Here is a 23,483-nt window from a genome sequence, read left to right on the forward strand (position 1 = left end):
GTCCTGTTCCAAATGAAGAAAAAAAAAATCTACTGGGTGCTGTCTGATTCTGCTTCAGTCCTTCAGCTCCCCACACGGTCTCAGATGTGTTTGACAAAAAAAAAGAAAAAAACGTGCACGTGTGTGTGAAGTGAGTGAGAATGTAAATGTGTGTATGACAGACAGACACACAGACAAACAGACAGAGAGGAGAACCATGCGCAGGTCTTGACACAGGCACAGCTGTGGAGCTGCTTGTCTGCATATTGTGTGGATGGAGCGGGGGGTGGGGGTTGGCGCTGATGCCTGAGAGACTCCGTCCGCTTAGAGGCTTGAGTGGGGTGGGTGGGGGGGGGTTCTCCACCTGAATCTAGCCAACACCCCAACCCCAGGCCTCAGCGAGAGAGACAGAGCAAGAGACACAGGCAGTGAGGAGGTAGGCCAAGAGAACTGACAGGGAAGAACTCCACCCGTCAGTAGAGAGCGGTGATCGGATAAGGAGGAGGAGGGGGGTCCTTTCAGAAAGAACACAAACCACTGAATTAAACAACCATACACACATATACACACACACACACACACACTTGTTGGCGGGTTGCATAGAGGGTCAAACAAGAGGGATAGGAGAGGTTAGGAGGTGTCAAAGCAGCTTGAGTGACCAAGCACACAGGAGGTAACAGCAGTATGCATATGTGTGTGTGTGTGTATTATGGTCAGACTAGTGCAGAGGGTTTTTCCTTGTATGTACGCATGTATGTGTGTGTGTGTGTGTGTGTGTGTGTGTGTCCAATTAGGACTGCTGACCCCTGTTTTCCCGTGTAAACACTGATCAGAGAGGAGTGGGTGAGACACAGACACACACAGACACACACACACACACACACACACACACACGAGAGGTTTAGGTTGAGAGACAGACAGGGAGGGGGCATGACGCATGAGCACCGCCCTAGCTGTGGCCACAGCAGGATCCCTGACCCACCCAGTCCTCTAGGTTCAGCAGGAGCAGAGCTGGAGGAGGGCAAGAGGCAACTGTGTTACTGGGCAGTGGACAGTTAAGGCCGAGAGCAGGGGGGCAAGAGGGGCTAGTGGGGTGGTAGGGTGGCGAGGGCATGCAGATGACGGGTCAGAAAAGGTCAGAGGTTAAGGTCTCAGACGGGGTGGAGTCGAGAGGTGCACTGACAGAGACAGGAGGCAGGATGCGTTTCTCGTCATGGAGGGAAGAGTTCTGCAGCACATGGTGTGTGTGTGTGTGTGTGTGTGTGTATGTATATATGTGTGTGAGAGAGAGACAGAGAGATAGTTTGTGTATGGTGGCTGGGCCCTGTTGTGGGGTGGGTTTGAATGCATTCATAGTGTGGATCATTAGGATCTTCCTCATTCCTCCCACTCTCCTCCCTCCCTCCCTCTCTTCCATCACTCCCTCCTGTTTTCCAGCATCCATCCATCCGTCCGTCCATCCGTCCGACCGCCCCCCTGGCCCTGCAGCCGCCTCAGGAGCACTCCTCGCCGATACGCTGGCACGAGCGGCCCACCTTGCGGTCCAGCTTGACCATCTTGAGCACAGCTTCCTCACGGCCCCGGCCCAGGTGGTCAAACAGGCAGTCGTGCTGCTCGGGGAGCCGGTGGAGCATGCAGAACACGTACCCTGCAGAAGGAGAGAGGGATAGAGAAAAGGAGAGATAAAAAAGAGGGAGAGGGGTGAGGAGGAGAACATAGATTTGGTGACAGTCCTGCAGCTGGCCAGCAGACGCCCAGCTTGCTGCCTGAGCACGGACCCTATTTGGATTTCCTGAGAATTTCCTTTGGTTTCATTCAAAGGAGCTCCATGTTGATTATCCATCTGTGCAATGATTTTGAACAGAATAAGAAGGCACATTTAAAAGAGGAACAGAGGAAGCGTTTTTTTTTCTTCTTTTTTTTTTTTTTAAAGGTCACCTCATCAGTCATATGGCCTGGTTATATTAAGTGTGCTGTATTAAGTGGGGTCGAACAGCACTTTGGTTGGAAGCTCATACAAAACTAATGCCTGAAGTGCAACAACCACAACTAATTTCTCATCCTTCATAAGCCTGCACTACCCTCGCCATCTCAGGGACATGACCAAAAGCCTGCACTAATTGACCACTGGTTTTAACAAGAGGGGCTGTTGCGTGTCCAAAAACAGCCAACTGCATGCAAGGCCGGCTAGCATCCAAAGAGGCTTAAAAGTGCAAGCTAAAGCCTTCGTCCACAGTGAGCTTGTTGCAGCTTTTAATTGATGTGGGATCATTAACACACAGCGTAATGAAAATTGATGATTAGCAAGTAAAACATCGACCTAAATATACAGTACACTCACGTGCCACTTTATTAAGTACACCCTGATAGTGTTGGTATCTGGTGACTGCAGAGGCCATTTGAGTCCCGTGAGATCATCATGTTCAAGACACCAGTTTGAGATGATTCAAGCTTTGTGACATGGCGCATTAGGCGGGAGGTTTCCTATTGTTCTCTATGGTTCGGCAGCGGAACGGTGGCAACGCTGGTGTAACGCTAGCGTTGAGCAAGCTGAGCGCTGAACTTGGCTAAACTTGGGCGTATTCAACTGTCAGTTAAGGCAAACCGTTTGTGTTACTATAGGAACGAGATAGAGCGTTGCGTTACGCTTGCCGCTGCCGCTGGCTAATGTGATCCCCTGCCTTATTCTGCTGGAAGTAGCCATCAGAGGTTGGGTACACTGGTCATAAAGGGATGGTCAGCAACTATACTCAGGTAGGCTGTGGCATTTAAACTATTTAAACCACCACCACCAGCCTGAACCATTGATACAAGGCAGGATGGATCCATGCTTTTATGTTGTCACCAAATTCTGACCCTACCATCAAAATGTTCTCCTTTTCAGATCATTATCTGTAAACTGTAGAGATGGTTGTGTGTAAAATCCCCACAGATCAACATTTTCTGAAAAATACTCATACTAGCCCATCTGGCACCAACAACCATACCATGTTCAAAGTCACATAAATCACCTTTCATCCTCGGTCTGATGCTCAGTCTGAACTCCAGCAGATCGTCTTGACCATGCCTATGTGCCTAAATGCATTGTGTTGCTGCCAAGTGATTGGCTGTATCTAATAAAGTGAGCAGTGAATATGTCCTTTAAAACAGAAGTCATCTGTGAAAATGTGTAGATGTGTCGATTAGTAGCCATGTTTAGGCCCCAGCAAAGCAAACATCTAAGAATGATCAAGATTTAATCTTTCACAGTTTTAGTTGAAACCAAAACAGGGAGTGCAGCAGCAAATATCCCTTTTTTTAGTGACTGAATAAATGGCAGTTGCAGACGAAGGAAAGAGGAAAGAATAAATATATAAGCTAGACAGAGAGAGAGGGGGGGGGGGGTGTTGGTGGCACAGTCCTGCAATATAAAACGCCTGGCATTAATCCCTTGTTCAAGAGAGAGTCTCGTTAGGGTGTCTGTGGTAATGTACTCATTAGCATGGTCGAGTTCGTTACATGAGTGTGCAGTGATTAACAGCTCAACAAGCTTCAATTAAACAACCTTCAGTTAAAGCGAGCACAATTAAGGGGCGGCGCAGGAACAAAAGAGGAGGCACAGCTGGAGACCACCACCATCACACACACACACACACCCTCTATGTTATTATACACACACACACAGGTCTGATGAACACACACACACAGGTCTGATGAACACACACACACAGGTCTGATGAACACACGCGCACACGCACACAAACACACACACACACACACACGCACAGGCCTTATGAACACACACACACACACACACACACAAAATATCAAATAAGAGATATCTCGGTGCAGTTAACCATGCATAAACACATGCATAAACCCACAAATACATCAGTCCGTGCTCCAGCTCATTGCTTGGATTACTGAATACACAGACACACATTCACACACACACACACACTTTTCTTGTATCGAGTCTCTATCTTGCTCTCTCTGGTGCGTATGCGCGTACGCACATACAAGCCAAAGATAAAAGATGCTGCTTAGGAGTGCTTACAAACCGTAGTGTTTTCATAGTGGTACTACAGAGATTATCCCGTTATGGATTAGATACAAGCATGCGTTATCGTGTTATCCACCTTCAGCACTAACCCAGAGAAAGGCCCACTGAACTGATGATGCACTTGCCAACGTCACAAAATGAAGACAGAGCACTGCGATATTTGTGCTGCATGCCAAATTGCTTGAAAAACTTTAGTAACGGCTCTCCCTTCCTCAGTGTGCGCACACACAATCTCCTGTGTTAGCACAGTTGACGACCTAGCATTTAGGCTGCGGAAGACAAATACCTCCTTAATTAATGTCAACCCAAAAGAAGACTTGGCTCACATTTGGAGGTCTGTATGAGAACATAATGATTTTAAGAAATGAGACGGGTTTAAAATGTAGGGGTGGCGGAAAGGTTCAATTACTGTTGAGCTAGCTGTGTTCCATGTGCTGATTTATATTTCAGAGCGACTGTACATTGATATTTTCAGCTTGTGTGGACACTTCGATTCTAGATTCTGTTCTACAAGCACCAGATATATATTGTACACACATATGCACACACTGCAATGACATCCCATTCTAAGGTATTAATATGGAGTTGGCCATCCCTTTCCAACTGTAGCAGCTTCCACTATTTTGGGAAGGATTTCCACAAGATTTTAGCGTCTGTGGAAATTGTTGCACATGGGCAGGTGCAATCTTGTAGTATAGGGCATATTGTGTGGACAAATATGATGCATTTCTATTCTATTATAATAATATTTCACTCCAGCCCTTGGTTTACAAAGATTCTAGTCCATGAGCGTAAGTGGTGGCAGGAAGATGGTGGCAGCAACTGGACAGGCATTTTGTGTTTAAACTTGCATATTTTCGCATGATCTATCATATGTCGGAGAATACAAAATACTATGGGAAACCAGTTGGCTAGTGATGTTACGTAGCGTTAGCACTCCGAGGCAATCCAGGCAGTAGTCTCCGATTTATTCACCTATCAAAGAGCAAAAAAAAGAGCTGTGCTGTCATGTGTATTTAGCCTGGCTAACGTCAGACCTCATCTCATTGAACTAGACATTCATTTTCTCGTATTTGAAACGTGGTTTACGAATGCCCAGAGCCGTTGATTGGGCGCTACGAATGTCTATCAAATGCGTCTGTACATAGCTCATAACGGATTTGGTGTGTCATCGTTTTGCTGCCCTCCCTCCATTCTGTGATTGGTTCCTTCGTTGAAGTGAAAACAAAGTCCATAGAATCCAGGCTGCCTAGCAGCGTGAATAAAATCACGTGCGTAAGGCAGCATGGGAAAACCCAGGCTAATGTGTATTACTAATCTGAAACTAAATCCCACTGTTAAATTTAAGATGTTATCTAATGCCTGAGACTGTCAAAAATGTGATAGTATAGCCAAGAAGGTCACAGTGTCTGTTTAGAATTGTATGGGCCGATAATGTTATATGCATTCAGTCAGCTGTCTTTCCCGTTTTTTTATTTTTTTTATTTATCCTTTATTTTATCAGGTGAGACCGATTGAGCTATTAAATCTCTTTTTTTAAGGGAGCCCTGGGACAGCTAGTAGCCCATAGACAAATAATCAACACACAAAGCGATTTTTGATCATGTTGATGAGAGCATATTGTTGAATGTGACCTCTACTGCAACAGAGACGATTCATAACAGGGCTATTTCCAGTATCTGTATCACGCCCCTTTAGGAGACTGGTAGATCCTAACCCCAAACAAATACCAAGGTAACATTTGAAATAGATGAGTGTTGTTTTTAATTAAATGATAATAAGCTAGATAACATTCCTGATATCAGTTGAGATGTATTTCTTTAGCTCAGGTTAGTTTGCAACAATATAAAAGTTTAATCAAAGTCCTTAGCTGCTAGCTAGCTAGCTAGCGAATATTACTAGCCATGTGCCTATTCACAATCATTTCTTGTGCTAACATTAGCTAGGCAGCTAGCTCGATTAACAGGCCAATGTAATTATTTATTCCATGTTCGAAAGAGTGATTCATCTTCTCTTATTGCTTATTCAGAGAAAAGTTTATGTTGTTGCGACATTAAGGACCACTGACCTAGATTCCTTATAGGTCATTGTTATGGACACGCCTATTTAGGAGACCGGAACTAATTTCATTATGGTTGTGGATGAGGCGGCGCTTACCACAGCGACAGGAGCCCAGCTCCTGCTGCACCAGCTCCAGCTTGGTTTGGCAGCGGTGGCAACGTCTGCGGTTCTTCTGCTTGGGCCCTCGTGGGGCTGCTGTGGTCTCGTCCAGGGTGGCGGGCGAAGGGGAGGGGGAGGGGGAGGGGGAGGGCGAGGCCACACGCACCCGCTTCTCTGGGGACTCGTCGCTCTGAGAGCCTGAGGCTAGAGGAGGGTGAGAGAGAGAGACAGAGAGAGATTACACACATGTATGTGCAAACACACACACACACACTTAGGAAAACATGCGTACACGCTCATACACTGCTCTGCGTAAATTTGTGGTAATTGTAGTCTAAACAACACTTTCATGGTCAAGCTCATTTACATAAAAGCTACAAACACTCCCCAAAGGACACCCTTGAGACTTATTTCTTTCACTCCTGTTTAAACAACAACATTTATACAATTGATGTTCAATTGGTGTTCTTGAATTAAGCATTTGATCTTATTTTCCCCTACTTTATTTTCAGCTTGGCTCCAAGCTTCAATGCTTGTTTAATAAAGCCAATTGGCAAAAAAAGTATGAAAAAAAAAAACTCATCTAGGCATCATCCAGGCTACATAAATATATCAAAATGATATAATATTGAGATACATTCACAACTGCCACTACAACATGCTTCATGGAATTCATCAATACTAGGTTATACATTAGGGCTGTGCTTTCAATGTAGAAATATCGATATATCATATTGCCACTTGAGCAATATCGTATCGGCACTGCCGCCAAAATATGAATATATTTTATTAAAGCATTTTACTATTTGAATTATCAGTATAATGTAATCTACATATTATACTGTCCAGGCGGTACACAGCAAATTGTGCTTCCAACTCTATTTTTACATTTTCGGTGAAAAAGTATCGCAATATATTGCAATATGTATTGTATTGCAATATATTGTGATGTATTCTATCGTGACCCATGTACCATGATGTGTATCGTATTGTGAGGTTCTTGTCAATACACAGCCCTACTATACATGATTTTGCATTACATTTACTAGTGGCTCTTTTAAGATGGGTATAAGTATGAAGTTATGATAAAATCTCTGATGTATGTACAGAAAATCCCAGCTACCTTTCATTCCACACTCAAGGTTAACAGAGTTCAAGGTCATGGTGGCTGAATATAGGCCCAGGGCTTATACCACCTTCACTTAGCCACCACTATGATCACAAGATGATCACAAAGATCACCATCACATGCCTTTCTCTTATAAATCTCATCAAAACTCCAACCAGTGGTCAGGGGACTCCCGATAGTATCCATCTCAAAAGAAAATGTCAATGGTCTCCTCACAGCAGCCTAACGGCACTTAATGATGAGCGAGTAAGAGATAGCTCCTCTCAAACAACCATTACACCACTACTGTCACAACACAGGAACACTTGGGCTTACTTGAAGCCGTTTCCCCCCCCTTTAATCCTCTGACTGAATGGACTTCATGGGATGCATTTTTATTCAATATCCAGCTAATTCCCAATGGGTAAATGCATTTTTGAAGAAATGGTAGGAAATGTTGAGGCTGAAAACAGATCTAGTCCATTACCAATTCATTTGTTGTATGTTAACAGTAGGTAAAAGAGGAACGAATTGTTTTCCACATGTTGTCATTTGAAAACAGCTAATTGGGGGGGAAACACTTATAGGCTGGAATCAAACTAAACATCACAAAGCGACAGTGGCAAAGTAACTCAACGCTCTGGCCATATTAATTCTATTAGTTTAAACAAAGTTCTATCATATTGCTAAGAGATGTGAAGAACTAATTTCTGTACAATGAAGAAAAAAACATTTCAAATGCATGTTGATGAGCATTGCATTAGAAAGTAACAGAAGAGAGTTGCATACCAGAGTCACAAGGTCGTTTCGTGGGAGTGGACAGAGTGGTGTGGCCTACGTCTGTGCTTGAGGCTTCTGCAACAGAGACAAAGATAGGGGTCAGGAAAAGGCCTTCATGTACACACATTTTTTTTTTTCTCTTATCAGACATTTCATCAGAATCATAAGCAAATGATCATATCGCAAATCAATGGCAGCACTTCTGAGAAAGGGAGATTTTAGACTGGTGCTTTTTTGATTATTATATCCATTCAGTGCAGAGAAGCCAGCCACAGGACTTCAAATGAAGGGGAAAAAAACAAAACAAAACAAACAAAAAAACACCACTACCTCACTAAAAGACACACTCGCTAATGATCTTCCCATAGTCTACCTCTATTAGGGCAACAAAAAGAGAAAAAGATGAGGGCAGTGAATTATATGAGTCAGAGACTCCAAAGAGTCACTTCCTTCTCTGGTCAACTTAACTTGTCCAAGCACGGAATGCCGCAAGAACCCCCCTCCTCAGTGGAGGAAGTCAGAAATCCAGTAGGCTGCTCAACCCTGGAAATTGGTCCTTTTTCAAGTGGAGAGGGATGGGGAAATTGTACAACAAGCAGGGCTCTTTCTATCTTTGATAGACTTCTGCCGCGGCTTCATTCTGCTGTCAAACACAGAGTAGGAGGTCTGGAGGAAACTTATGAAAAGCTCCTCAGGATACCATTCACTCAGTCCAAATCTGTTAGCTAACAGCTATATCTCCATGACAATCTGACGGTGGTCTGAAGAGGGTAAATCTGGAAATTCTAATCTCCATGAGCTACAGTATCGGCATCCCAATAATAGGGGTCAGTGTCACCGAGCACTTTCATTAGTCATGGTTTGTTCCAAAAAGTACTTTCAGAAAACATTTTCTTCTGTGTAAAATTCTCAGGGATCCTAGAGACAGTAAAGACACTGCTTTAATCTGTAGAAAACGATGCAAGTTAATTTTGATTAGCAAAAGTGCCACTATTGTTGGTATTGTGATTCATCAAAAACACCATAACAGCTTTTTAATGTTCTGTAGGGAAATGCTGGAGTCCTTCAATATGATCAAAGCCAAATCAAGTCATTCAGGTCATCAGGTCCATAATGCATATGAACTGGAGTGACAGACTCAGCAGTAAAAAACCAAATAAAAAAAAATAGAGATCTTCTTCATGCTCTTTGATGAGATCTTGTGGGGGAACACATCACATCATCTTCTAATGTTATTCAGCTATATATGTAGCTACACCTCCAATTATTTACAAGAGCAACCAACACTTTTTACTCTCACATCATTAACTCACAGACACATCTCAGACACTTTTCATCTTTAGTAGACAGAAAAGCCACCTCCATTTATATCAAGACATTGTAGACTGGAGGAATTAGAGACTTGTTTGGACATGTTTGGACATGTTTTGTCCCCTTACAGTTAAACAGGAGAGAATTCCCCTGGAGAAGAATGACCGCTAAGCCACAGATAAAGTACTAGAACAGCTATTCAATTATTCCTGAAAATCTGTCCAAATTCTCATCTCAAATCTAAGGCCTATTGCATCTCTTATAGTGGTTGAAATGTTTATGATTTCTTTAATTCATTATTAAACTACAAATATTCAATCCCACCAAACCATTCCACTTCCATACACAGAACTATTTTGGTCATGGATATTTAATCCAGTACATAATAATGATGACGAACACATATGATATAATATGATATATATATGAATATGATGAAATATGATATAATGATCACCAACACAGCGATGAAATATTACTGCAATAACACTTTCCACCCTGTTAGGATGGATTTGGACAATCAGGAAACATCAGTGCCTAGTCTGTCTAGACAACAAACAATGTCCTTCAAAAAGACCAGGTATTTTTAACAACAGTGTCTCAAATTCTCTGCCAAGCTTTGCATCCTACACCTTGGACAGCATCTGTGAAGAACTGCAGAGCACTGGGTATTAGCATCAGGGGGAGGTAGGGCATGATTTGAGACACATCGCCTACTGATTACCTTCCTGTGCAGGGAGGGGTGTGGCTCCTGAGTCTTCTTGTGAGGGCGCCTCAGAGCTGACCGGTGTCAACAACAGGGATTGGCTACTGCTGCTGTTCGTCTCGCTACAGAAGACTGCTGACTGGTTATTGCTAGGGCTGGATTCGGGCTCTGGGGGGCAGTCTTCGTCTGGCTGCTTCTTCTGGATGTCTGGAGAGGGACAGGAGGAAACCCAGAGAGAGAGAGAGAGAGAGAGAGAGAGAGAAAGCAAGAAAGAGAGAGAGAGAGATAAAGAAAGAGAGAGAGAAAGAAACAAGGAGAGAGATATAAATGGAGGGAGAGAGACGCCAAGAGAGAGAGAGAGTCAGAGAGAGAGAGAGAGAGAGAGAGACTGTGAGAACAGCAACAGGGAAAATGTGGTGCAGCCAAACCCCAAGCTGGAAGGTGCAAGTCTGCCTTCCTATACTCCGCTTGTTTACATATTAGTCACCGTTCAGAGAGACTTGGCAGCCCTCACACTGACAGAAATAAGCAACCTCCTGAGCAAACATTAAAAAGCACACAAACACCCACACGCTTGCAGAAAATTACCCAGCAAAGACTGAGGAAATCTGGCATACTGTGGTCAAATGAGAGGATTTCAGTGTTTACCTGCATGGCCTGTTAAATAACTTAATATGTCATTATAGTAGATTAAAGCAGGAATTAAAATGAAACCCAAACTGCTATTGCTGAAATCTCTTTTAGCTCCAAACATCAGAAGCATTTGACACATTTGGCACGCAAAACCATGGAAGCAAGCACAAACTATAACTTTGACTAGATATATTTTGAAGTTATGAGACCAATGCTATCAATAGTGCAGTCCATTTGTCAAAAGGGCTCCATTAGTGTAAAGCTACAGGTTAATGCCCTTAGCATTCAGATATAAAATAGCTCTACTCTCCCTCACAAGCTGGTTTTGACCATATTCAGCTATTATCCCTAAATACAGTAACTAAGCTGCTATAGACTTCAACTTGTAACAACAGAAATGGGGGTGGTCTGAGGTTAAATATACAAATAAATTGACCAGACTGTAAGTGTCCAGGCTGCAACCCAAATAGTCCTGAGTGGAGCTTACCTGCGAAGCATTTCGAGCAGAGGTTCATCGTTTTGCTGGATCTGTGGAAAGAGAAGATTAGCTCAGCACCTTAACAGGCAAAAGGCAGGCATACAGTTTTGTCCCCTCCAGATCGGCCTTTACTGTGGTGATTTGTATAATCAGGTGTCTTGTGCTTAATTCTTGAACATAAACATTTATCCAGTGCGAGTGTCTGGGATGCAATAGCGGCACTCTTTTGGAGAACTCTCTTGGAGCCTCTGAAGTGGCTGGGGGGCCAGGGCCCTCTTGCTGCACTGATGCTGCACACAGGGATTAGGCTAGGTCTGTTTGCTTTGCTGATTTGCGGGGATAAAGCCGTGGCGTCACTTCATCTTCTAATGTCTGTGAAAAGCACCGGCCCCTCTCGAAAACGCAGTGTGACCATCGAGAGTCCTTTTTAGCTGCTCACACACCACCAAGCCCTTCTTCATCCGCCACTCTGACCAGCGAATGCAACGCAGCCCATTCATTTGGGATCTCTGTTCCTTCACAGTAAACTCGGTGCTGGGCTTGAGAGGGGGAGAGGTGGTGAGGGTGCGGGGTGCTGGGCGGGAAGGTGCTAAATGTCACTCTCTCTTCTGGACAACAACTGCGCAGACGCGTTTTGGAGGGAGACAGGTAATCTGCCGCTACAGCAACAACAATCATCCCTCATCAAAATCAGTCGTAATCATAATCACCGCACCAATCATCGCTGAGGCAGATGGAGGCTCCAGCGAGGCCGGGGGTGTGAGAACCCACCAGGGTGGTTATGGGGAGGGGGTCATGCATATTTAGGAGGTGCTGGAGGAGTGGCGTGGGGAGTGCGCTTGGCACTTTACCAGAGCAGTAGGACTCTATTGGTGGGAAGGGGAGGGGGGGTTGAGGTGGTGTGTGTGTGTGTGTGTGTAAGGATGGATGGTGCATTAATAAGGGCCTGATTGGGAAGTCTGTCAGTCCAGAACTGTCAACACAGGAGACGGATGCTCAGTGGTGGGCATAAACAGGAACATGGGTGAGGATGGGTTCATGTCAATTACGCAGTCAAAACTGTACACCTTTTTGGATCCTGTGTTCTACATCCAGAGAAAAAAACTGTTTGCCAAGTGGAACTCACACGAAATTGATACCAACATATAATTCTGCATTTCTCCTTAAAGATGTTAGTCTAAATTTATTAACCTAATGTGTCTTTTTTGGTATTCAATTGAGCTGCAATTCTTTTCTAAATCAGTGTAAAAGACTGAGCATTGCCGGAAGTCCATAATGAATATCAGATGACACAGTATCTCCACTTGGCCAGCTTAAAGAGTGTGTGTGCGAAGTCAAACTAAATAAATAAATAAGAAGAATAAATCACAAGTAGCCGCCTACTTTATTACTATACACACCAAATACCTCTACAAGGAAACCTATCCAAGCTATTTGGTGTTGCCAGAACACAAAGTCTGCCCACAGCAGCTGCAGAGCACGTGTAGCTGTAGGGTGTGAGATAGACGTGAGCACTAGCACGCTCACGCGTACCTTCTCATGAGTGTGGACTTCTCTTGTCACGCATGCATCATATATTTGTCCCCCGGGCATTCCGCAACCAAATCAAGAGTGACTAATGATTTTGCATTGAAGAGAACAACAGGGTGATTGTCAGTTGCATGGAAGGGCCTCCCTTTTGGATGCGGGGAAAGATCCATACCTGTTAGCAGGCTACTGTAAGGACTGATTTCTGTTATAAAAGATATCCTGGGGAAATCAATTATGCGTTTTCAGATCTGACAAGGAGTTTAAATTAACACCAAATGAACATTATCAACTTGGCCAGGTACGGCATGAAAATCAGCAAACTGGACACTCCTCTGGGAGTGAAGAAGATAACAGGACAAATGTCAGCCAAATATGTGAGTGTTAAAAAACATGGATCCTCATCCAAGATCCAACAATTCTGAATAACTTGTTTTCTATTCATACACTTTTGCCCACTAGACCTTCACAAAACTGTCTCCATAGATACATGGTCTGTTAGAAGATGACAATAACAATCTGTGCTGAAACCAAATCTCTTTGATGAAAACCACACACTAGGGGCTCACACAGATAATGGCTGAGAAAACTTAATGGAGTTCCAGTCTTCCGTCACTTTCGTAAATGGTAGAAATAAAATGATTCATCAGATAAGCTCTAACAAAGTCTATTGCAGTCACTATATAGAGGCTCTTGCCCTCGCAGAGAGGGGAGTTCTGGGTGGGTTGCCATCAGGGAGTGGTCTCTCTTTAGACATTACCTTCAAAGTGAAGGGAAGACTTTTGGCCCACTGATAGTCACGACACATACACAAACAGCTTTTGTGATGGAAACAGAATCCACCTGTGTCCAGAACTTCAGTTTTCAGCCTGTCATTTTCATTATTTGCTATAGGCTAGTTAATGTTACACAATATGTCTAACCTGAATTAAAACTATCTGATGTGTGAGGCAAGGAGAGTAGGCTGAAAGACAAAGGGAAGAAAACAAATAAAACTTCTCTCTCTCGTGTCCATCTCTCTCTTCACACTCTCTCTCTCACCCCCCGTGCCTGTCTCCTCTCCCTTTCTCATCCACATCACTCCAATCCAATCAAGGCAGACGCTCTCAAGGGGGATAACAAGGCCGGTAGGATTAATTTGACATCTCCTGCTAAATGTCATCCGCAATTAAGGCTTATGAGCTGCGGCTGAAGCGCCAATCAAGCCTGCACCACGCACACCTCAGCTCACCTTCTTGAGGGAAATCAGAAGGGGAGAGGGAGGGAAGGCAAGGGAGGCTGCTGAGCACCACCCACACACACACACACACACACACACACACACACACACACGCACACACACACACACACAGAGGTTGTTGCTGGGAGAGGAAACCAGCCGCCAACAGACAAAACTCGACTGCCACTTGCCTCTGGAGGCCAGACACACTGTTCAGCAGTCAGCAGGGTTACAAGGCCTCAGAAGCTAACAGCTGCTGGAGTTACTTTAGTTAACAACACCATGTACTTCAAGTACTCAAAGCATTTACTGCAGGAATGCAGTTGTAGCTTACTTTGTTGTCTGACAGGTGCATACTGTCTAATGGGGCATTCATACAGTGCCGGATGGAGTTTCTGACACAAAAATTACATTAAAAAGTCATTGGTATAGTAATCAAGATTTTAAAACATCTAGTCATGTGCCTATCTGGGTCAATAGGCATCCATAAGTAGGGTTGGGCGTGTTGGGTAATTGACTGCAGCATAACTTGCCGAAAATGTACATCACAGGGCTTTCCTTTCCACTCTTTGACACAGTTTCATACAGCCATGTTTCTTTTTTGAAGTTCTGTTGCCAAATAGAAGTGTTGTGTAACTTCACACAATGGATACCGTTTCAAAAAAGTCTTCCACATGTTCTATTAATGAGATAAAACTACTCCCACTCTACTGATTAACATCTCTGCTGTAGCTGTGACAGGCACAGACAGACACCTCTATGGGTTAAAACAATAGTAAGTTAGAAAGTTAGCCTTGCTGATCTTGACTAAAGTCATCAAATAAGCTTGGAAGGCACCTTTAAGCTTGGAGTGTGTTAAGTTTGTACATCCACTTTTTTTTCTTATTATCATGAAAGACTGTAGACCTAATAGCACCTTCATGCCGTTCGTAAGCTTTGAGGACCCGACTTTAAAAATCCCGACCTCGGAAAAAAGAGTGTTCATGTGATCAGCTCTGAAAACAAATACAGGAAATGCATAAATAAGTTATTAAAACTGCTTACTATGGTTTAGCAAGCGGAAAATGTCTCGGGTGAGTGTTTCTATCTGTAGTGTTAATTTAGGGATAAATGTAATGAGAGTGAAATTCGCCTCGTGTTGTTGCAAGGGAGGCCGCCGTGAAGAGTATGATAGTGACATCAAGTCGGATACCTCAGGGCACAAGCCTTCCGCACGAGTCTCCGAGCAAAAAATCCGACCCGACTTTGCATTCAAGTCATTTTTCCTCTATCGGAGGTCGGAATTTCCGAATATTCGATGCGGCACGAAGGCCCTATATACCTTTCTCACTCATTACCGCTGTAATATGTTAGGCCCTTTCCAGCTTTTTAAAAGACTCAGGTGCCACCATGCTGAAAACCTGGGATGTTTTTTTCCCCCTATAATATTGTCTGAAAATGTTCACAACTGATCATATTGTTTGATTTCATTTTTGGACCCATTAATCTGCTGTGGTTCAGGTGGTGACAGAGAGGGGGCAAATTCATATGCACATAATTGAATCCACTCAATAAGAGGTCATGTGGAGGATGCTGTGAAAAAGAGTTTTGTTAAGATGAACGTTCTAATAGCTTGCCACGTCCTTACTGGGTTAGGAGGCTTGCTTTTCTTACCTCTGTGACTTAAAACATGAAGTCTGAACTGTTTCAATCGCAATTTAAATTTGTAATTTTATGACCACTCCCTCCAGGTCAGACTGACTACAATAAAATATTTCTGAATGAATTAATATGACACTATTATCATTAGCCCACATCCAATAATAATAATAATAATAATAATAATAATAATAATAATAATAATAATAATAATAATAAATAATGTCACTGTTGTTTTTGTTCTTATTGTTAAATTGTTGCTATTCATCCTGTACATTTAATAAATAAGAATTTACAGCCAAACTCCCCAGAAGACTGAGCCAGAAGAGTTTCTGACTGATAAATCACTTGAGGGGACAATCCACTGTTACCAAACTGTCATTTGCAGGCATTTTATCTGCTTGCACATTGCAGCTGACAATCAAGTAAACTAGTCAAAACAGCAAACATCAACAGATCAAACACTCTACATTACAACTTTAAATCTACGCCTGAAACATATTTTCTACAAAGTATATTAGCCTGCTCTAAAATAGCCTACAACAGAGAACTTTTTTTCCACAAGCACATCATAATGTAAAACTTTCCACTGGTTCATGGTTGTTCTAACCTGGGATTCGCTCGTGGTGGCATTTTCCTGCCAGGTTTGGATAAAATGCAATATTGATTAATAATTGGAGTAAACAAAACGGCTACATACATATTTCTAATTGTACATACATATCGATTGTTATGTCCTTCACTAGAACACTGCAGTTCCTGGTAGCTTACTACTTGAAAACGTCAAAAATGGAGACGTTGATCATATTTTTTTTAATACGCCCACTTCGGATCACGTGTCGGTGTCCCCCTTTAATTGTTTGGCAATCCTTTACACACGGATTTACCATGTACTTAAACAACAGCGCCATGACTTTCCCATTATGTTTAATGCCAAAACCGGAAGGTCCAGTAGTCGCCCATGCAATCATGTAATTATACTTTGGATTGCTATGGCGTTGGCGAGTGAAGCGTGAGTGTAATTCATGATGAGATAAATATCAGCATAATACCACCCAACTAACGTTACCGTCAGATACACCGTAAAATGGTAGCTAGCAGACTAGCTCTGGCACAGTCAGCTGTTATCCGGGCGATGTACTGTTAATACCATAGACAGTGGTTAATACCTGTATTAGATTAAGCGAAGCTGGAGCTTACACCCCCTGCCCAACAGGTTAGAATGGGTGACAGCTGATCAAACAGAATTTACGAGTCCGTCTTCCGACTCAATTCAAATGATCTAAGAGCAAAATCAGACAACGTTGACAATAAAAGTTAGCTTATCGACGTTAGCTTACACTTCACATGCCGCTAAACGTTTATTTTATCTCAAGTCATTATCGGACATGACGAGATATTTCTCTGAGTAAGATGAATGGCAGACACGCTCACTAGCTGGCGAGAATAGCTGCTTCAGAAATTATTTATTTGGATAGCTTCTACATTCCCCACCCCCTCCTCTGGCCTAGGCTACACAAAACAATGGAATACTGACAACGACAAACTGACAGTGGCCTCCGGCTGATGAGCTAGCAAGCGCTAGCTGGTCGTAGCTCTACCTAGCATACGTTAGCTGACTCGCTAGCAAGCTAGCCATTTCCCCTTGTCATTGGCTTACGTTAGCATCTTGCTAAACTACATTTCAAACCAATATCGCCAAGACAAACAGTTTAAGAGTCTTACCCCCAGAATCCACAAGGACATCGTGGTGGTATGGTGGGTGGCTTGCTCCTTTCACTGCCTGTGTCTCCCATAACGTTAGTTAGCTGTCAGAAAATCAGACTTCTTATGAGAGACCGAGGATGGGTTCACGGCCTGATTGTTTTGACGGGGATTCCTCGTCCAAGTATTAACAAAAATGCCCCCAAAAGTTATCCTTGGCAATTAAATAAAGCAATAATGTATGCGTCGATAATAAAGGCTGTCGTGGGTATCTATAAATTGTAAACTCTATTATTTCAAAATTAAAAACGGCCGCGGACAGTCCGATGGACCGCACCGGGGGGTCGAGGCCGATCAGCTGTAGTATGGACGGTACCAACTTTGCAAGAAGGGGTTGTCCTGTTATCATTAGGAACTTTCAATACCATTGTTAAATATGTGAAATACATGTATTACCATACACATGTTTTCATTTTTGCTTTAAATACCGCGTTAATAATATAAATTGTTCATGTGTGCGAACAGGAGAGCAAATCCGACTCCGCATAAATGTAACTCCTATGATGAGGTGGCACATCCCATTTTGAATGGCTTGTTTGTACCCGAGATTTAGGGTTGGTTCGAAAGGATCCCCGGCCGTGCAGTGTTCACTGATTCAATCAAGTGAGATCACACTGAGAACAGTTTTATTTGAACAGATGTTTCCATTATGCTGTACCTAAACCGTGATGGTCTTACAGAAACCACCGACAGACAGAGTGATCGTGAAAACGTGTCCAGGGCAGGTTGTCTATCAAAGGCAGTAGGCTAGGCTAAGCTTATCCATAAACTGGCAGCAGTCACTTAAAAGGAAGATCAATTCTCTATGGCACATATACAGTCTATGGTATGGCACTATAGCCGTGGGAGAGGGTGGGCCTATGACCTTACAGCAAATAATATAGTCTATATATGTCTTTGATTTTTTTTTCATAATGCTGCACTAAATAATGTTAATCGAAGTAGGCTACAGGCCATCACTGCCTGATATATTGTGCTAAACATGCAATGGGAGCTGTCAATTCTGTTATTATTCAATCAGAAAGAGGCTCAACAAAATAGAATATCCTACAGAAGGGGTTGGCATAAATATTTGCACTTGCAAGCTAAATGTAGGCTAATGCAGAACCCAAAAAACTCAGATCTTGTCAACTATGGTAACTAGATTAGATCATATTCAACTTTGTCATTGTGCAAAGTACAAAGACGAAATGCAGTTTGCGTCTAACCAGGAGTGAAAATAGCTGAAAAGTACAATAATATACAAGTAGACAGGTGGTGCACAGACAACATTATATATATATAGTGCCGTGTAGACAGTAGTATACAGTTGGTTTACATAGGGTGGTTTACAGTAATATAAATTAAATATTAATATGTGCAGTATGTTAGCAGTAACCTAAATATGGCTATATTGTATGAACAATGTAGTGTAGTAGCAGAATGTATTAAAGAAAAACAGAATAAATATGGATATTTAGTATGAAAGTTCATAGACAGTATGTACAGTACAGCTACGTGCAATGTGGTAACAGTACCATTGTAGTGCCGAAACAGTAACATTATAAGAGTATATGTGTATGTGCAGGATGAATAGTATGAAGAGCAGTAGAATATGGCTATGTATAAGTGTAATTACAATATGTACATTTATAAATAAATGGTTATGGTTAGGATTATGGTATTTAGCAGACGCTTTTGTCCAAAGCGACATAAATAACAATACAAAGTTAAATTTAACAGTAAACAATTTAAAAAGTTGGTAAGACTACATTAAGGAGAATAGCAATAATAAACAACAATGTCAATTCAATCAATAGCCTAATGAAAATAAATAAATACTATAACATACAAACCATAACATGCTTAATAAACTAAGTGCATGTTGTTTATCATATAAATTACTATAAATTAATAAATTATAAATTAACACTAAGGGTGGGATAGGGTCGTGCAATTGTCAGTGTCTGTTGAGGGGCAAAAATGTCCGTAAAATTTTTGTCCCTGTCAAGGTCGCCGTGGTCATGGACACCTTACAGGCAATTGTCCGGGGATGAGGGGGCTGTTGTTGGGCAAAGTCTGCACAGTGTCTGCCTCCTTGTTGTCCCTGTCAAGGCTGCCATGGTCGTAGGCACCTCAACAGGCACAGTCTCAACTAGTCCCAATCCCTAACTTAGTTTGTTTTGTCTTAATTTTGTCATTATTTGAAATTAATGTTCAGGATCCAGGGTGCCTGTGTAAGGTCATCATCATCTAAGTACAAGGAATACGCTACTTACCAAATGAGAAACCCTGACATACAATTTGTTTGAATAAGTCAATAGCAACTGTGCCAGAAAGGTATTTCATTGTACATATCAAGTTAGCTAAATAGCACAAGTAACAACCAGAGAGGGTTGAAGCAGATCTTACACAACAACTCCATACATTGAACTGTCATATTTTTTGCAGTTGCATGCTCATATGGCTACAAAGATGGCCTGTTTGACACTTAACTCTAGAGCGATAACTTAGCATACTTTGGTCCCCAGAGTCAGATTTCTTTATAATGCAGTGATGGTAACTTCATATTTGCAGTAAAAGTTCCCAGCCAGTCCATTTCCTTATGGATCATAGTTTATTAGATGTTAAAGGTGCAATCAGCCGGGTGTAAAAAAAAAAATAGTAGGCCTATATTGGCAAGAAAACAGAAAACAAAACAAAAAATTAGCAAATAGCTTCATTTTGGTTAGTTGGGGGATACAAGAAGTCTATGTCCTCTGCTGAAACTCTACTTTTTAGTTATCAGGTGATGAGGTCCAGACTTTATTAACCTGCTCAAAATATAGACCTGGTTCTGTAGTAGTCACAGAGTCTTCAAACTAAGCACTTAATAAAATGACTTGTCAGCTGTAAAGGATTTCAATGATTACATTAGATGAGATTAGATTCAACTTTATTGTCATTGTGCAGAGTACAAATACAAAGACAACAAAATGCGATTTGCGTCTGCAAAAAAGCAGAAAAGTAGCCTACCATGTGATATACAAAGCACAGGTGCATAGACAGGACAAGACATATAGTGCAGTGTAGACAGTAGTACCGTTGGTTTACAGGGGTAATATAAATTAAATATAAATATGTGCAGTGTATTAGAAGTTACCTTATAAGAGCAGGAAAAATATGGCTATGTAGTATGAGCAATGTATAAATATGTACAGATATTTGCAATGTAGCAGTAACATTGTAAGAGAATGATGCATATTCCTTATTTATTCCTTATAAGATATAATTCCTTTTATGCCCTTTTGTTTTAAATCTTTTATATATATGTATTTATGTTATTTATGTTTATTAAATATATATCTCATCTTTGTGTATTTATCTTTTTTTTTGCTTTGTTTTTCCTTTAAATTTAAATTATGTTTTATGCTATTTTATTTTATTAAACTTTATTTCATTTAACACTGGTATATTGCCTAACTTTATTCATGGAGTCTTGCACATGTCTATGTATTTTCAAGGCATATTGAACTGCCTTCCCTGCTCTACCTGTAAAGCACTTATGGGTCAACTGTTCGTTTAAATGTGCTATACAAATAAAACGACTTGACTTGACATAATTGTGACTGGATACAGTATTTACTGACATTCACGGTTTTGAAAATATTGTATGGGAAGTACGACCCTTGTGTGCTTTTCACAAGGTAGAGCTCATTATCATCAGAGAGGAATCTAAACCAACCTTGTCCAGAGACTTTCTAAAGAGGAGACACAGCACTCAAAAAATCCTCCATAGAATGCATGGGGTTAGTTTGTAACACCAATAATGGCAGTTGTCTTTACATATCCCAGCCCTTCCGCAGCAAAACGTCGACATGTGAACATTGAGCCAATCATGTGGTGTGTTGTGAGGACAGTGTGCCAGTCATGTGGTGTGTTGTGAGGACATTGTGCCAATCGTGATTTTGCCACTGGAGCAAGGTTGGTGTTGTGAAGCCTTGCGCACGTGCATTTCTGCCGAAATAGATGCCCGATAAGTGCCGAAATGCGTTGCAATATGGCCGCAGAGTGGAGGGACTTGCCTAAAAGGACTCTGCCTTGTCCCAGGTGACAATGTTAACTTTTTACATGCATGTGTATTTTTGCCTTGATGCTCGTGGGTAGTAGGTCTTCTGGCACCCAACAGCACGACTGTGGGCAATACAAAAAGAATGTCACATCACAAAATATGAGGCATTCAGGCCTAAAATTGATTTATCATAAATGTTAGATTACATGTTTTACATTCTCATTCTGTGAACATAAGCTGTGTTTCTACAAACAGGAAAATAGATTTCAGACATTGCTGTTACTCAAAAGGCTCAAGGTGTTCATGTTCGAATTTTCAATGGCAGCATGTCTGAGAACAACTGCTCCAGCCTGTTTGGCTTTGCCTAGTAAGGATAAATCAGATTACCTGTCTGAAAATAGTGAATAGTGAATACATTAATGCAATAGTGAAAATGAATGCATGAATGCAACATTTTGATTACCATTCCAAACTATTTATCAAAGTTACCTCACACCACAGCATTTTGTGTGTGTGTGTGTGTGTGTAATTATACATAGATATACATCCATTGCTATAGAAACTGCTACAAGTAGCAAGAGTGAAATTGGGCAGGACCAGTAGAACTTTATATCAGATGAGCACAGTGTTTTGCTTTTAAAGCGCCATTTACCCCCCACCCTCCCTCCAACCACCTCCTCCTCCCCGTTCCTCGTTCAGTCCAGCCTGAGGCCGGGAAGCCTCCAGAGACTCCCCCACACTACTTCAAAGACAACTCTCCCCCTGATGCGCACACACACTCTCACACACTCACACACGCACGCACATCCCCTGAACACGGCAATGAAAACAAGTAGTTAAGGAATTAATTAGATGGTGGATCAAACATGGAGCAATGGTGGCAAACCACTGGCATGCTCCTCTAAACAAGGACATATTTGTGTTCATTCACACATGTGTTCACACACAGACACACATGAGCAGGCTATGCAGGCGTGCGCTTACAGGTACACCTGCTGATGAACTTCATAAGGTTTACAAAAGTTCATGTAAACTTTCAAACTTTTGGTGAAATTGTGAAATCCCCCTGATGCCTCTGTGTGGTTTCATGCCCTGAGGAGGGCTACAAAGAAAGGCGGTGTAATCTCAGAGGAGATTTGATTAATTTATCAGGAATTTTTTGAGAGGTATAGTGCAAAGGAGAGGAAGAGAGAAATAGAGAGATAGTATAGTTGTGTGCCTATGTGTATGTATATGAAAATTTTTATATATGCTGTATGCTGGTCGTTCCATTTGTTTGGCACACACAAGACATCTTCACAACAGATCAGGAATCATCCCTTGAGTCACTGTGGATGTCACTTTAGCATATAAGACTTTCATGACATTTTATTTGGGTAGTTTTCTGGGAAACCTGGGGCAGCAATAACCTGACTCTCGCCAGATGAATTTCGTTCTGCCTAGCTCCGCCTAGCTCCACTCACATCCATCTGGGATCGGTTCCGTTGAGAGTGATTTCGGCACCAGATTGTATGGTAGAGCCAATCAGGACGCAGGGCGGGAGTTTCATAGATGTGACGTAGCGTAGAAGTGACTGAGACTGTTCTCAGCGTCACGGGTTGGCTTCGATGTGAGTGGTTGAAGTACCACGTCAATAGATGATGGACAAGTGGCTTATCCAATCATATGCAAGGATTTTTTGATAAGGCCCAGCCTTCTGAAGCACCACTCCAATGGATTGATCCCAGATGGATGAGTGGAGCTAGGCGGAACGAAATTCATCTGGCGAGAGTCAGGTTAGGGCAGCAAGGCCTGAGCCAGAGAGGGCTGATAGGGCTCACGGTCTCTCACCCTAGCTTATCCAGTAGATATGTTTTGTGTTAATAACGTACAGTTAGCATATATTTCTAGAAGTGCTCCTGAAACTACAGCTAAGACTTGATGGACTCTAATTTGGTGGCAATATGGCAGTATTGGTTGCCAGCATGTTATATTCACTCAGCTGATACTTTTATCCAAAACTGACTTACAGATGAGGACATTAAAGCTTCAGTGCAAAACAGGAGACTTAAGCAAACAATAAATACCATTGCATAAGGATAATTAGAGGATGATGGTGCAGGAGTTTA

The 23,483-nt window shown here is 42.2% G+C and overlaps 1 protein-coding gene across 1 annotated transcript; it reads right to left on the bottom strand.

Annotated features, from left to right (window-relative positions):
* Nucleotides 1-335: 335 nt before the first annotated feature.
* zfand3 (zinc finger, AN1-type domain 3) lies at nucleotides 336-17,632 on the bottom strand. The gene is made up of 6 exons (XM_076300803.1): nucleotides 17,307-17,632; nucleotides 11,207-11,247; nucleotides 10,105-10,293; nucleotides 8,079-8,144; nucleotides 6,179-6,385; nucleotides 336-1,627 (listed from the first exon to the last, which is right to left on the bottom strand). The coding sequence occupies exons 1-6, from the start codon at nucleotides 17,375-17,377 to the stop codon at nucleotides 1,473-1,475; spliced, it is 729 nt and encodes a 242-aa protein (XP_076156918.1). The 5' UTR covers nucleotides 17,378-17,632; the 3' UTR covers nucleotides 336-1,472.
* Between the last annotated feature and the right edge of the window lie 5,851 nt (nucleotides 17,633-23,483).

The sequence above is a fragment of the Alosa pseudoharengus genome, unplaced genomic scaffold (genome assembly GCF_046254945.1).
Source record: "Alosa pseudoharengus isolate Yale_2024_CS ecotype anadromous, Long Island Sound unplaced genomic scaffold, YU_APseudo_1.1 YU_APseudo_1.1_scf_22, whole genome shotgun sequence".
Classification (NCBI taxonomy): Eukaryota; Metazoa; Chordata; class Actinopteri; order Clupeiformes; family Clupeidae; genus Alosa; species Alosa pseudoharengus.